At 38.7% G+C, this 16,428-nt stretch overlaps 1 protein-coding gene across 1 annotated transcript; it reads right to left on the bottom strand.

The window, feature by feature from the left end:
- Nucleotides 1-311: 311 nt before the first annotated feature.
- Nucleotides 312-15,222, bottom strand: col9a1b (collagen, type IX, alpha 1b). The gene is made up of 32 exons (XM_013911840.1): nucleotides 15,022-15,222; nucleotides 14,527-14,589; nucleotides 14,387-14,422; nucleotides 14,251-14,313; nucleotides 13,269-13,322; nucleotides 12,901-12,936; nucleotides 12,709-12,732; nucleotides 12,546-12,599; nucleotides 11,558-11,611; nucleotides 11,327-11,359; nucleotides 11,189-11,245; nucleotides 11,042-11,095; nucleotides 9,462-9,515; nucleotides 9,289-9,342; nucleotides 8,184-8,237; nucleotides 7,570-7,623; nucleotides 7,394-7,447; nucleotides 7,242-7,295; nucleotides 7,073-7,126; nucleotides 6,577-6,621; nucleotides 6,409-6,462; nucleotides 6,276-6,329; nucleotides 6,121-6,174; nucleotides 5,442-5,513; nucleotides 5,236-5,271; nucleotides 5,087-5,131; nucleotides 4,941-4,973; nucleotides 4,674-4,820; nucleotides 2,967-3,021; nucleotides 1,859-2,047; nucleotides 1,658-1,735; nucleotides 312-1,429 (listed from the first exon to the last, which is right to left on the bottom strand). The coding sequence occupies exons 1-32, from the start codon at nucleotides 15,094-15,096 to the stop codon at nucleotides 1,233-1,235; spliced, it is 2,040 nt and encodes a 679-aa protein (XP_013767294.1). The 5' UTR covers nucleotides 15,097-15,222; the 3' UTR covers nucleotides 312-1,232.
- Between the last annotated feature and the right edge of the window lie 1,206 nt (nucleotides 15,223-16,428).

Here is a 16,428-nt window from a genome sequence, read left to right as displayed (position 1 = left end):
ATGCTTTTTTTAAATGTGGTAGCGTAAATAGCGAGGGATATGTGTCAAACTAGTTTGGAATTGAACTTATTTAAGCAGCTGTGACATCAGAGAAACAACTGAGGCAAACATTGTCACTGCAACAATTATTTAGTAGCTGCTCTGGAGAGTTTTTGACTATGTCATGAGGAAAAGTGCTTATTTCTTAGAAGAAAATGGAAATTTGTACCTCTGTAACTGGGAACGCACCATCTGCTGCAGAGGATCTGGTGATGTGATTGAAAGGTGCGAACAGCTGGCAGATTGTGAGACTGTTTAGTCAGTTATGACATTTGTATTTTATTTCATTTTTAACTCCGAGGTTCTTGGAAAAATGGTTAAGAATCATTTCCTGATACTCTTTACAAAATATCTTTTTATCTTTAATCACACCGGTATACAGAATAAATTAAACACTCCATATGCTGTCCTGTGTATTTCTTACTTTGATGATGGTTTTCCCTCATCCCTCAAACATACTCCCACATATGCACAGCTGTGCTCTGTTGTCATTCTTTACAATGAGGTAACATTTCACATCAGGGGGTTTGTAGGGAATAGAAGTAACCACTGTTCAGTTTTTACAGATTTACACCATACAGCAAGCCTGAAAAGACAGTCAGAAATGTAAAACTATATATTCAAAAGAGGGTATCAGAAAGGTTATCTTTGGAAGATCAGCTCATAGAGACCATGATGGTTTGAAACCCTCAGCTCCCCCAGCTCCCACCCCCAAAAAATCCTCATCCTGATTTAATTTAGTTAATTATTTGAGATGTTCTGGGAAAAAGTGGAGGAAAAGAAAGAGCTTTTATTTCGGAAAACTAGTTAAGGGAGACCACAAAAAGAAAATTCAGGCAGAGGTACAAGGAGAGTGGGATAAACAACCATTTCTGGTCATTTTTATATGTCGGAAATGGGAGCACAGTCCTGAATATATCAAAACAGCTCTCAGGTAGAAAAAAAACACACCAGAACAGGCTAGATTTTTGCAGCGCATAAAAAAATATATATATGTGTGTGTTTTTCCACGACTCAAAGAGGCTGGCTGCTTCTGATGGAGATGTGGCTGGCACAAAACATGCTCGTAAGACAAGAGGTTAGCGAATCAAAGGCACTGTGCCAGCTAGAGCCCCTGGGAAGAAACTGTGAAAAATGCTGTGTGCTCAGGGGAGATAATTCGACAGTCTTTCTGTTCTTTGCCAGAATGTCTCTTAGTTTCCTGCAGGTCCCTTCACATCCAAGGACTGCTGCGCAGCTGCTGCCTGAAGGTTGCAGGCTGATGGGTCACAGTAACCATTAGGACCGGCTGGACCCGGAGGCCCGGGCACACCGAGCTGTCCAGGAATGCCAGGAGGTCCCCTCTGCCCATCCTGACCGTCACGGCCATAGCCAGGCCTTCCCGGTTCCCCTGTGATGACAAAATATGCTTTACTTAATTGCTGACTTTAACAAACAGGTTAACATTTATCCTTAATGTAACAGCTACTCACATGATTTATTATAAAAGACTGTTGGTTGCTTTTCAATAGATTAGATTTAGCAATGTAGGCTTTATTATTTTATTTTTAGGTTGTTTAACTTTTGTAATGTGTAATTGTGCATGATGATAGTCATGCAGAGATAAAAATGTACTCACCAGGAAGTCCAGGTGGTCCAGACTGACCTTTCGGTCCTCGAACAATGGGTCCTCTGGCCCCTCTGTCTCCCATGTCACCTGTAAGACGTATTATATAATGATATATAATTTATTTACAAAAAAGAAAAAGAAAAAAAGAATTGTGCCGTTGTTTTGTTTAATGTCTAATTAAAAAGCAAATAAGGAGAGCGCGTTCATCACCTTTGGGTCCTTTTGCTCCCATCTGTCCTGGTGGCCCTTTGAGTCCTGGAAGGCCTCTTGAGCCAGCATGCCCGGGGAAGCCATTGTCTCCTGGAGGACCAGGAGGCCCCGGTGGGCCGGGTTTTCCAGGTAAACCAGCAATGCCAGACTCTGGCCTCCTTAAACTAGCAGCTAACTGAGTCAGCTGTTCTGTGGAAGCGCAACAGAAAGATGATGAACCATTAGGTGAAAAACAGTCACTGAATGCTTCTCAACAGCTCTAGTTGATAGTTGTCAAGGGCACTTTCAAGGCATAACACTTGAGAATAAATCATTTGTCACCAGAAGGCTCATTTCTAAAAACTAATGTCACACTTAGGTCCGAAACAATTCTCACGTGGGAGCTCTTAAACTTGAGCACTGGACACGATCGAGGTGAAAGTGTGGTCATGATATCCCTCAAGCCTTTCCTGCTTTTAACCTTTTTCCATAGGACACCAGTAAATTGAGCAGAAAGGAGATAATATTCTTTATTTCAACCAATCAGTGACAGAAAATTTATGTTCATGGTGCAAAGGATCTAATATTAAACTCCCGTGGCTCCCTTCTGCATGGTATTTTGCACTTAAAATTCCAGTTTTCTGGCTCCTGATGAAAATTCATGCTGTAGCTGCTCGACTGCTCTTTTTTTTTCTCCTTTTTTTTTTAAAGATTTCCTTCCCAGGCAGACTCTTTGCTTGGAGCAGAGGAGTGTAGGTCTGCTGGAGGTGAAATTAATTTTTCAGCACATCGGGTATAAAATAGTCATGAGGATAGGAGATGAGTTGTGAAGACGTAAGAGCAAAAGAATGAAGAGAACAGAGGTTGTGACTTCGGTGAAACATTTCTAAAACTCGGAGGAGGGATCTTTCATCCATCAAATAAACAAAGGCTGAAGCTTATTTCATGTTTTGGCTATGAGACCTTCGCTTTTTCAACTTCAGAGTATTCAGCAACCACCCGGATAAATGAGAAAATGCAGCCGTGGCTCTGTGTGTGGTTGTGTAATGAGGCATTCTGGGACGTATTAAAGTCATGAAATGAGGCACGGGGGAGTGATAAATGGGGTCAAAGGCCTATCTTTTCTTACCTTGCATGACTCGCATGCAAACTTGTTTGATGTGCTGATCACTTGGCTGTTTACCCTAGAAGGGAAGAAGGAAAATGATGACTTAATAGATTTCATGACAGAGTTTAAGGCATTTAATGCAGAGATTCAACAGTGAAGCAGACCATCTTAAAATGAAAGATTATTAAGTCCTCTTTATGTTGAGAAAACACTGCTGTTCTTAGGCTTATATAACAGGATTAACAAACACAAAGTGCACAGTGGTAGAGCAGAATACCAGGCTTACTTTCTCCTCTCTTGAAAAGTTGACATTTGTGGAGATACAAGTGTTCCCCTTACAACCGCACAGGTGTTGAATTTGAATTTGGGATTTCACTGATCTTGACAAGGAAGCATTCCTTTTGCTCACCTCCCTGTAGAGGGATGCCAGAACACCGGCAAGCCGGGGGCAAGTGGGGATTCACTTCACGCAGACTGAAGTATCAGGTGGGTGCAGAAACTTCTAAGATATCAGTGAAACAGTATTTCAGGAGCATCTTGAATTTTGGAGTTTAGTGTACTCACTGTTGATATATGACACTCGTCTGTGTTATTATTTATTTTGCAGTATTATTAGTATATCAAAGCCATCAAAATAATAAAAGTGTGTATGGCTGTGATGAACCCTATATTAACTTAAAGCTTAACAATGTGTCTTTTCATTAACCTGCTTATTATTATTCTGAGGAAAAAATATGTGAGATTATATAATTACTTCCTAAATACATTTTAAAAAATAAATACATACCTACATGCATAAATTTATTTCTAAAAAATAAATGAATGGCATTATGACGCAGTGAGCTCACAGAAACAACGCCCGCAGTTCAAATCTAGGCCCAGGTACGGTGGCGCTGGGAGGTCAAAAGTACTGCAACTTTAAAAAAAAAAAAATCACAAAAACACAACAAAGTGTTTTTGGGAAACATTAACGTGACAGAACAGCTGCAGGCGTTACAAGCTAACAGTAAGCGGCTAATAGAAAGCATGTAGCTACAGTATATAATGAATCATGTGACTAAAACACACAGTACCTGCATCTTTTTCTCCCTCTCCACAAATGAATCTTCCGCTTCTTTTAAAGCGTCTCAGAGCGATCCTACACATGCTTTGGTTTCTGTCAACTTCTGCATGTCATGTTATTGTCTCCTCAGAAACATGCCTGTTTTGTTTCGTGTATTTGACCTCTCAGGGCCACCATGAGTCTGTTGTATCCTATAGATGTATCATTTCACAGTCTTAAAGTTTTGTTCAAGTTCTATCTGAGTATTATCTTGTTTTTTAATTCACTTATTAATTATACTTAGAATTCTTTGTGGCTTTTTTTTTTAAGTAAAACACTAAACATACACTGAAATCATTGCATTATATGGATTGATCGTGTTTTTGCTTACTAAAGCTGTGGAAAATGTGGCATGTTTGCATACTCTGTAACACATAAGGCAAATCCTTGATTCATTTTAGAAACCACTTGAAGAAACAAATGACAGATAATGAAATTTTAGCTGGGTTCACATCACTTCTGCTGAAAACCATTTATATAAGACAAAATTGTTATTTTATGTAGTAACATTTATTTATTTATGTATTTACAATTTGACTATTTTATTTATTACATTTACAGTTAATTGTAAGCCTTAGGCCCGAGAGTTTGGTTCATGAGTGGTAACTACTTTCTCTTGGACCTACCGCAGGACCCTGTGTTCCTCTGACTCCAGGTGGGCCTCTGTTTCCCTGCATGCCCCGTGGTCCAGGTGTGCCAGGTGGTCCTTCAATGCCAGGCTGTCCTCGACTTCCCTCGGGACCTATTCTGCCAGCCTCACCGGGGTTCCCAACCTAAAAAGACAATAGCTTTTAGACTAGAAGCATTTTAAAACCTCAGCACATTGTCAGTCACTCGGCACAAAAGGAAAACGGTGATGCTATTAAGGTTAAAAACAATGAATTTCAACTCACTTCCCCTTTAGGGCCGGGTTCTCCTGAGTCACCCTGTGACAAAAATAACAAACACAAATGTTGGAAACATTACAGATGTGCTTTGGTAAGAGTGAACGTGTAAAATATGTCAGATTTATCCTGTTAGTGTTAGTGTAACCACTTACAACATCCCCCTTTTCTCCTGGATTTCCCTCATCACCTTGAACTCCCTGTGAAAAGAAAGGAAAAAGTTTTCAAATAATCTATGCAAAGAAACCCATTTGTTATTTAAATTCAGTATTTTCCTGTTAAGAGAGAATTAATTCATTCCTACTTGCTCTCCTTTGGGTCCTGGTTCTCCACGATCTCCCTGTAATTTATAAAAACAGATGAAGACGCCATGCAAAACTCAGAAGTACAAAATATTCCATTTGTATACTCTAGAGGGAGCCGATCAGCTGGTTGTTGCTGATTATTGAGTCCATTTTTACCTTTTTAAGCATTTTTTAAGCAAATTGTCTGAATTTTTTATTTACTTACCCTTTCTCCTTTTATTCCAGGCAGACCAGGAGGACCTGGGAGACCAGGAAGACCAGGGTCACCTTTGGGTCCCTATAAAAAAAAAATATGTACATCGGAGAAGTCGAAACATTTAAGCAAGGATAAAGAAAAAAAATGTCCAGCACAGGCCCCCTTGACACCATGCTTAGAAGTAACTGTCGTAAAGCTTAGCATTGCTAGTCATTCTCTCCGGCGTGTTTGTGTGTGTGCCATTCTCCCTTTGATCACCGTCCGGCTTTCTGAGGAATGCCAGGTGAACAGAGAGCTCTTTCAGCCCACTGCTTGGTCTCGCCTTACTGTGAAAATAGACCTTGTGTGAGATCTGGCCTCCATCTATTCTCTGAGACATTCCAGCTAAACAACAGCCAGGACTTTAGAGTCTGAAGTTTCCCTCTCTTTGGTTTCTTTCATTCAAAGTTTTTTTTTTTTTAAATCTATAGATAATTAAGGAATGTAGTCTACCAGCTTTTCTACTGATTGCTGTTGTTGTTTGCTGGGGACACATTGGCTGCCAGGCCTTTTAAAGTGATGCATTTTCCCAAATAAGGTAAGAATGTAAGCTAAAATAAGCTAAAAAAAAAAAGAAGAATAAATGTTTTCCCAATCAAAATGATTCACTTAACAATTACAGTCTAATGAATTTTTCTTTATAACATACCCGGGGACCTGGCTTTCCAGCGGGACCTGCAGGACCTTGCTGTCCTCTATCTCCCTGTAGGTCAAAAAGAAGATGATAAGAAGGTGAAATGGAGTAAAGTTTAAATCTAAAGCACAAGCATAACAGAAATTCTTCTTGGGGAAAAAAACACTTACAGGCTCACCAATGGGCCCGACAGATCCCAGCTCTCCCTGTTCTCCACGCTCACCCTGCAGTAACACGATAGAGTGTCATAACAGAGGTGGCACTAGCTATACTGATGTTTCCACAATCCCCGTTCATACTTACGAGTTTGCCAGCAGATCCTATTGCTCCAGAAAGGCCTGGGTTACCAGAATCTCCCTGTATAGAAACATCAAAGCTTATTTCAGATAGTAACAATTTAAGAGAAAAAATAATAAAAATCAATTAACAACAGAAAAAACGTTTTTTTTATATATTGATCAGGGAAAACACCTTAGGGCCACTTGTGCCTTTTGGTCCAGGTACACCAGGCAAACCCTAAAAACAGAGGACATGCATTTATATACGACACTAGAAAAAGGAAAACTGCTTTCAATCAGAGGAGCAATGTACCATTCTTAAAATGAACATCATCATAACAGTAAGAGAGGATAAAAGCTGGATTAGTGGATATAATTACATTTTGACACAAATAAGAAGATAATAACTCGTAAGGCTTTTGCAATCATTCGAAATTTCAAGATGATTCTCATAAATTCCCTAAACTTGACACATCAAAACTCTGCTCTGGCAGTTGTGCCTGAGGATGACAGTAATCACTACCTGACAGCACCGTCCACTATGTGCGCACTGTGTAATATTCATTATAAGATGCGACCCAACAGTTCTTTACTGAAATGTAAACCCAGAGAAAATATGTGAGCTTAGATAAACTGTACCCGTTGAAATGACTTAGTTGTGACAGTTTGAGTTCAGAGGTCATACTCACCGGAAGCCCTTGAAGTCCAACCTCTCCAGGGATGCCTGACTTCCCAACGCTTCCCTACAGGGAAACAGAGCAAAAGATTAATCTACTGAGAAAAATAGATGTTTACTTTCTATAATATTGCAAGTTATAACACAAGTTATAACTATTAAACAGTGTAATAATGCTCAACCTTTGCTCCAGGCATTCCAGGAATACCCTCACGACCATCCACACCTGGTAAGCCCTGATGAGAAAGGAGAGAAAGAACAATGCATGGTTTGCTCACAATGTGCACTATCTGATAATCACAGGATTATTTGTCATCACTGATACAACACTCACAGACTCGCCCTTGGGACCTGGAACACCTGTGAGTCCTCTTGGTCCTTGAGCACCCTAAACAACAAAGCAATCCAACGGTCAATAGTTTCTAATGGCTGTAAACAAACAGTCTAGTTATTCTTATGTCTTATTTATGAAAATATTCATATCTGTGATGATAAAGTGTTGCTGCTTACTTGTTCGCCTTTAGGCCCGGGTTCACCCATAGCACCTCTTTGGCCTACATCCCCCTGAAATAAGTTGTCAGGTTATATTTACATGTCATCTTTAGTTCAAAGCAATCTTATTTATGTAGCTCCGTTTTACAACAAGTCTGCCAAAGGGACTTATATACAATATAGCAAGGTAAAGACCCCTCAATATTCAGGCAATTCACAATGAGCAATAAGAGAAAGAGGAGAGAGAAAAAAGTAACCTAGAGACCGAGGAGAACAAACAGGACAAAATGCAAACTATGAGAAAGAGTACACTAAAGGTAATGACATTCAGTATTTGCATATAAACAAATCAGGAGTGAAAATAGGGGGAGTGCAGAGGAAATGCTCAGTGTTTCATGGGAAGTCCTCCCAGCAGCCTGGGTCTATAGCAGCATAACTAATGAATTGTTCAGGGTCACCTGATCCAATGCTAGCTCTAAGCTTTAAGAGATTTAAGCATAATCATGAAAGGAGAGTGGATACTTGTCTCCCAAACCCAAGTTCAACTTAAGAGGAGCATGAACCCTCTGCCTCTCATTCTAGTTTTGGTAACTTTATGAACCACAAATGTATTTACATTGAAACAAACTTACAGCTGCCCCTGCAACACCCTGTGGACCTGGATCTCCATCAGGACCTCGAGGTCCCTGCCAAAGAACAAAATAGGTATTAATATCATTTAATTACAACACTTTACCAATTAAATATGATTGATCTTGATTCTTTTTTTTTTGTAAAGTCTTTTTACGATATTTTAAGTACAATAAAATACAGCACAGACTATTAAAAAAAACAAGAAAACAATTTAAACACATGATCTTGAATTTTAAATCTAGCTAGTGTGTTTGGGAAATGTTGTGGCAGGTCATGTTAACCCTGTGTTGGTTTTATAATGTGGCATATTATAAAGCCAACACGGTGTTTTTTAAATCAGTGACATGTCTGGACTGCAATCAGTTAAGCTAGCATCCACAGTCTTTAACTGTGTAGCTATGCTACTGTAAGACATGGGAGTAGTTTGGTATTGTCTTGCTGAAATAAGCAAGACAAAATATAATTTTGTCTTGTCCTAAAATATAATATATATATATGTGCAAGTTACCCATGTTCCATCAGTTGTACCGATGTCACACCGTTAATACCATAAGCAATGCTGGCTTTTGAGCTAAGTGCTAATAACAAGCCACACGGTCCTTTTGCTCAGGAATATATTCCAACCACAGGATAGTTATTGATCATTTTGTTTCAAATGAACTGCAATTGAACAACATTTTCTTTTCACTTTGCATTTATGGATGCAAGAAAAAAAAAGTGTTTACTGCCAACTGTTTTCATAAGTGCTTGTGGGCGACTGCAGCATCTACACTATAGAATAATGTATTTTTATTAATGCAGTGCCCTCAACAATCTTATTCAAGACAAGACTCATTCAATTTATTCATGTTACTGTTCGTTTGCCAATCAAATAAGTTCATCTCTTTTTAATTGCTAAACTTTTTTCACTTTATTTGTGACTACTGGTCCGCGTTTTTTAAGAAACTCATGGTATCAAACTCAAAATGAACTCGTATTTTCTCCAGAACTTATATTTTATCTTTTAAGAATATTTAATTTCAAAATTAGGGTTTATTTAAATGATTTACCAATTACTGTTTACATACATGGTGTCGTGGGCTTAAAAATGAAAGAAACATTTACCCTCTCTCCCTTTGGGCCCATCATTCCCATAGCTCCACGAATTCCCTGAGGTCCCTGGATCAACAAACAGGTTAAGCAGATTCCTGGTGAGCATATTAACAGAACACAGAACAGTAACAAACAAATTGTAGCTTGAAAGACTCTTAATTCACTGATTAAGCACTGTATCTCACCCTCAGTCCTTGGGCTCCAACCTCCCCTGGACTTCCCTGCTCTCCCTCCGCGCCCTCGATGAGTGAAAAAAGAAAGAAAATCATTTGAAAAGCAATATTTAGTTAATCAGATGAAATATTGGGCTGCAAATTTAACTACATTATAAGAGTGTGGGCATACTGTGAACCGTGATGGCACTGGCAACCTATCAGCATGTTTCTTTTGCAGAAAAAAACAAATTGATGTTGCTCTTATCCACTGTGTGTTAATTAGAAAATAGGGGCAGCTATTCTGTAAAGTGTTTAATACCCACTTCTTAATGGATTGCAAGTGGGGAAACCAGACAAGCATTTAACTGGTCCCCAGCTTTGCAAATTACAAATAATATATTTGCTGCCTCTGTGGTACACCCGAGAAAGCATATCCATTAAGACAGATATTTATCAGGACCAGAGCGGAGCACATTTTCTCTTGTTAAAAAGGGCAATTTATTCTTTTAAATATGCGAATCAAAACCAGCAATTAAAATATGTAAACAATATATGGATGATAATGAAATGTTACATAACAAGCCGAAACTAATGCAGTCAAACAGGTCAGCCGCTGCTTTTATTATGAGAGAAATTAGTAGTGCTTGATCAACTTCCATCTGATGTAAGATTCAGAATTCATATTCTTCTATTTGGACAATATTCTTGCTCTTCAAGAAGATAAAAGTTATCTAGACTGTTAAATCATTCAAAAAATGTCTTGATTTTCTGGTGAGCGGATTTTTTTTGAGTGAATGAAACAATAGTCTTCATGTTGGGTGAAGGTTGGAGTCGGGTCATATGTCATATGTAATATGCAATTTAGATTACCATTGTCTCCTTCGACTTCAAATGTAAATACACCCCATGCTTTTATATAAATAGCATTGCTTTCTACATCATGCCAGTTTCTTCCATATAAACGCAACATTTACTTATTCTCTACTTCAATATTACTTACAAATATCGTGAGATAATACTCTTAAAGCCCCGCACAGTGCCGTTCTGTTGTTAACTGTAAATATCTTTGCGTGTGAGAGTTGTGTGAATTGCAGGCAGGCAAAAGGCGCCTCAAATGAAACTTTCAGTGAAGGAGAAAATCACTCTCAGTGAAGGAGTGCAAGCTGACAGTAAATCATATCCTGGCATGGGGGTGATAAAGGGAGATAGCCCCAGCCTCATTTCCATTTATATAGTGCGTGGACACATTACAGGGAGAAGCTAGATCTGCTTGAATGTCATTTCGAATAAATCATCGCCCGTGCATGACAAGGAGTCAGAGAAATTACACACAAGCTTGTATCACTTCCTCTTGAAATTGAGCAGCACAAATAATCCTTGTCTCAGTGGTGTCGGGAATCAATTTTTTAAAGTTTAAGTCACGCGCATTTTTTTCCCTGATGTGCAACGTTGTGACAGTTGCGGGCGGAAATTTGGTGTTTTTAGTGATTATTTACACAATTATAGGAGCATAAATTCACTTTGTTTATGTGCCGAGTGTTTATATCAGTTCATATGGCTAGGCATAGTCGTGGAGTAGATTTCAGTTTGCAAGCATTAACATATTTTACCTTGTGTCCTTGTTTCCCAGGTTCTCCTGCTTCACCCTTTGCACCTTTGTGGCCCTAGAAACAAGGCAGGCCAAGGCTATTAAAACAACAACACTATTTTGGGATACTAATGTGATTTCAGAGCAAACAAAAGTGACTTCTACTCACCTTCATGCCAGGAAGACCAGGATGTCCCGAGGTCCCAGGTGGACAGGAGTTGGGACACTAAGCAACACAATAAAAGTCAGAAAGTATTCCTAAAATCTAGTGTAAAAACAAAACAAGAAATACGGAAAGTAATTTTACCAGATCAGTGCTGCCAAGCACTCCAGAAGCACCCTGAAATGGAGTGAAAACTGCAGTTAACATTTTCATAATTCAACATCATCAGTGATTAGAGGAGCTTGTAAATACGCTAAAAGAAAGACAACAGTGTTTATTGATGGCAACTAACCAATTAAACCTAATGGCTTTAACATGTACATCTAGAAAGTTTGGAAATTTCATCAAATCCCAAATGAACCTTTAATCACTTACTCTGGGCCCTGCTGGTCCACGAGGTCCCTGTGGCCCTCTCACACCCATAGCCCCCTGTGATAAGAGGTGTAAACACATCAAGTCTACACAGGGAAGCTGTGCACATGGTGTATAATTGCTAACATGCAAGAGGATAAAAGTACAGCAAGGCATTTCTTGCTGGTAATGTTGCAAACCAACATTACCAGCTTACAATTTGATTTTCAGAATAAAAGATGTGGATTATTATCTACAGAACACAACCAAACTATTAACAGGGATTTTTAAACCACTAGATTTTGACTCTGATTGTGTCAATTATATCGGTATATAGAAAATAAACTGTAGCACAGCTGGGTCACAGGAATGTGGATTTTTTTCTTTTGGATATTTAATGTACTGTTTCATGTTTCATAGGACAAAATATATTTACTGTGATTAGAAATGTATATTATGATTTATTTTAAAAAGCCAAAAGTCCGTCTTTGATTGAAAAATATGATTTACATTTTTGGGGGTTGACTTTCTTTTTAGACAAAATAATTATTTGTAATAAAAAGAAAACTGAATTGATTAGATGATACTTTCAGGTTGGTAACAGTGTGTGAGTGTGAATGCATTCTGCATGTGCACATATATATTTTGTCGCTTTATAGGGGTATTAACACATCATACCTACAGGGTGTAGAGATGCACAATGCAACTTTTATATGTTTATGTATTTTTGGTGGTTTACGCATTTGCCTAATAAGCTAAAGAGCCCTGGTGAGATCCTGGAAGGATGCAAAAATCCTTTTGAGGATGTATCAGTAAGGGCTGCCAGATCAAACATATGGAGCTACCTGCTGTGGCTATTTCTTGTGAATAAGGAAATGGCTGTAACAGTAGTTTCTTCTTCTTTTATATTATCAGTTTGTAATCATGAAAGATACTTGTATCCTGTTGTATCCTCCTCACTGTCTCAATAAAAAAAGAACGACAATGGTCCTTTTTCTCTGCCTCTACTCACAGGTGGTCCAGCTTTTCCCAATTCACCCGGAAGTCCTCCAGGTCCCGGTGGCCCCTGCTCACATTTCAGACCATTCAGTATTATTGACACATGTTGAATACAAAATAATTTAAACTTTTAGAATTACAGGAACTTGTATTTGTTGTATAAACAAATTACTTACAAGGGGTCCATCTGGCCCAACACCCTGAGGAGACGTACAATATGATTCAATATGAGTGATGTACAGGGTTTGGTGAACATAGCAATGACTTAAACACTAAAATTTAGACAGCTTCTATATCATATGACTTCCAGGTGGCCTCGATTGGCTATTTCCTGTGACTGGTGGGGTTCAAGAGGAAATGTTACTTACAGCTGCTCCACGAGGTCCAGGTTTCCCAGGTTCCCCCTAAAAAACAAACATAAACTTCAGGATTAGGTATGAAATTCCATTTTCAGGTAAAACTGAGCTATTTGAGCCTGCAAGCAGTTCAAATTAACATTCCTTCAGTTCATCACATGACTGAGCTGGGCAATGTTTAGCCTAATGAGGAAAGATGTTGGGGCTTCGTGCCTCATGGGGATTACACAGAAGACTTGCAGGATTAAGTCTCATTTGTCATGAGGAATTGGTTTATGCACTGCGGCTCTTTCTGCCATGCCAAAAGACTGGACAGCAGCTTGGCACCATTTCACTGACAGTCTCTGAAGCAGGAAAGCAAAGGCTCATTAGTCACTCACTTTCTGTCCGGGGGGACCGTCAGGCCCAGGATCTCCAATGGGGCCTGTCAAACCCTGCAGAGAAGAGTCATCGAGTGAAATTAACACATCATGGCAAATCTCAAAACAAATCAAGTGCCTGTTTTGCTCTTATATTTAAAAAAGACACTTTCAGAATTTAAATATGTTGGTTATGATGTCAAAAGAAAATGCCTTTCACCCCACCATCCCAGTCGATATTTCCAAATTGATCAGCTGATCCCCATATGTTACACCATCAAAATACTTGTGTGGGAGGAATTCTGCTCTATTCTGGAAGTGGGAATAACTTGACTTTAACACCCCAGAATTTTAGTTCACGCTTCTCTGTTCCGTCCACAAAAGGGTTTTCAAATTATCAAGCACACAAGAAAATATAAGCGCCAGGTCAGAGGGCAAAACTTTAGGACTGCAACATTCCTCCGGCTCTTTTCAAACACGACACTGAAAGAAATCATTCCACACTTTTTTGAGAATTTTCAACAGGAGACACCAACAGTGGCCTGCCAAACAAAGCTCCTATTGTTTGTCACTTTGGGTGCAGTTTCTATAGGCAGTGACTTTTTTTTATCTTGTATTTTGAATTAAGTAACTGATTTGGTCTGTTTAAACTTCTAAAGTGAAAGTGAATTCACCTAAAGACCAAAATGTAAGCATAAGACGGGCTTTTGTGTTTTCCTAACCCACTGTTAAACTCTGAAAGGAACCTAAAACATGCAGGCCGTGATGCAAAGGAAACTGGGACTCGTTCATCCTGTCAAATAAATTCCTCAAATTTTTGCACACATGCACTAAGATCCCCTTCTACATCTAAAATTTCACTCCAAAAGTCTAACGTGCAAACATGACCTATTATGTGGGAGGAACACACCTTGTGGTCCCACCCCCTTTGCAGGTTTCAGGGTTTCTTGATAACTTTATAAAATAATGCTGATCCTAATAGTACAAAATATACTTCACTCACATCATTTCCAGGAATTCCAGGTAATCCTCCAGAGCCAGGTTTACCTGCATCTCCGTCGGGTCCCTAACAAAGGTTACAGATATTCAGTGAAAAAGACACACAATTACTTAAATCTCTTACTATATGTAATACTTACAGAAGGACCGTCTTTGCCATCGTCTCCCCTCTCTCCCTGAAACAAAAGAGATTTAATACTTTCAGGGGTCCAAACACTGAACTATTTTTAAAGTGTCTGACAGATTATACTGACAATGGTGAAAAACTATAAGCACTTACAGCAATGCCGTCAATTCCTGGGACACCTGCAGGTCCAGGGGGGCCAGGGGGTCCTTGGTTATTCTATGTATAATGAAATTAATTGTAATGTAATAGGAAAATATCTGATTACGTTTCTGATAAATACCCAACAATTTTGTCCCTCTGACAAAAGCCAATATGAAAAGAGCAAGAACAGGTGCACTGCCATGTTATAGACAGGACTGTCTCTGAAATACTGAAACAGAATTTCGGCTTTAAATTATTCAGTAGCTGACAAAACACTGAAACAAAGAACCAATTTAAATGAAAGCTGAAAATCTTGCATTTTCCACAACAGATTGATGCTCAAACAAATTAACCGAAGAAAGAAATCCCAGTCTAAGCATAATTGCAGGTAAATTAACTTTTTGTTTGACATGCACGCTTGCAGAAGAACTTACCAGCACTTCTGCCACATCTGTCTACAGACATAATAGAGAAAACAGGGAGAGAGAGAAACATAATGAGACTTACTTGAGAGGAGCAAATAAGGACAAGCTGCAAGAGCAGCACCAGAAATGGCCCTTTAATGCGCTGGGCCCCTGTCATGATCTCCCCTGTGCAGGAAAGGTAAAAGTTGTAGTCCTTTCTCTGGGGTTTTTTAGGTTGAAGGAGCCCCCTGTAAAATAACCCAACTGACTCCGGCTAGAGCTGTCTAGACAGCCAAAGGTCCCATAGCTTTCAGTGGCTCATGTATATTCATACAATGACCGGTTACAGGAAGTGATTGGAGGGTTTGCAGGGGAACACCACAGGGAGGGGCTACATTGCTGACACTACCAATAGGCAGGATCAGCGGTTTATTTAACCTCTGCTATGACCCAAAATGAATTTTATTCAACATTTAGTGCTACCGTTTATCTTTATATAAGAATGAAAAAATTAAATTAAATTAAATTAAAGACACAAAGAGATCATCGTGGTCAGCAACTTGTTCTGTGAAGCGCAAATCCTGGACGTTGTTTTGGCCCATTCCCCCCTCTTCATTACAACTGATCATTCTTACCGATGCCCCGCCTGGGAGGTCATAACATTCCTCCTTCCTGCTCGAGTCACATCGCAGTGAATTAGCATTGACTGCAGTTCAACCTAGAGAAATAGGAAAAAAATACTGTTAATTAGCACAATACCGTGAAAGTACAGTACAGTCTGTGTCCCAAAGGTTAGGCCCTTTAATAATATATCGTCAGTTAGGATAAGACAAAAAAAATATTTAAAGAATAAAACCAAAAAACTAAAACTATCGAATAAGTTCATGCTTATGGACGGGGAGCATATCATAACATAAACAATTAATAATAATAATAATAATAATAATAATAATAATAATAATAATAATAATAATAATAATAATAATAATAATAATAATAATCAGTAAAGTTTGGATGAGGAGACCACAGACTACCAAACAGGATGTTGGAAAACCTTGCTAACGGGCGCCCGGAAGGAAGAACTCCTGTGCATATAAATAAAAGACTGTTTGGGGGTTGTTTTCATAGTAAAAGCTTTGGCGCTGCAATCACTTGAAAAATATTTAAGTTGTAATGTCACTATATTGAAGTTTATGGGAATAAACGCAAAAGATTTGTACATCAGAATGAAGACATTTGAAAAAGTGTAGGCCTGGGGTCACGTGGGTGGTCAATCAAAACAGTCCTTAGGCTTTAATAATGAATTCTATTTTTCTATTATAAATAATGAAAAGTCATTATGTATCAGGGAAGTGTGTCTTTTATGTGCCTTACAATCATCCATAAACAAACATCATCCAATCATAGCCCACAGTAACAAGAAAGAAAGAAAGAAAGAAAGAAAGAAAGAAAGAAAGAAAGAAAGAAAGAAAGAAAGAAAGAAAGAAAGAAAGAAAGAAAGAAAGAAAGA

Source organism: Pundamilia nyererei, unplaced genomic scaffold (assembly GCF_000239375.1).
Source record: "Pundamilia nyererei isolate P.nyererei 1_Seehausen unplaced genomic scaffold, PunNye1.0 scaffold00073, whole genome shotgun sequence".
Taxonomy (NCBI): Eukaryota; Metazoa; Chordata; class Actinopteri; order Cichliformes; family Cichlidae; genus Pundamilia; species Pundamilia nyererei.
Note: the sequence above shows the minus strand (reverse complement) of the source record. Positions and strands in the feature narration are given on the sequence as shown.

What these genes read in the sequence shown, in the direction of transcription:
- col9a1b (XM_013911840.1), bottom strand. Translation starts at nt 15,096, where the DNA reads ATGACAGGGGCCCAGCGCATTAAAGGGCCATTTCTGGTGCTGCTCTTG. An exon ending in CCGGGCCTAAAGGCGAACAA is followed by an intron (nt 7,448 to 7,569) that starts GTAAGCAGCAAC and finishes TTTGTTGTTTAG; the next exon opens with GGTGCTCAAGGACCAAGAGG. An exon ending in CAGGTCCCAAGGGCGAGTCT is followed by an intron (nt 7,296 to 7,393) that starts GTGAGTGTTGTA and finishes CTTTCTCATCAG; the next exon opens with GGCTTACCAGGTGTGGATGG.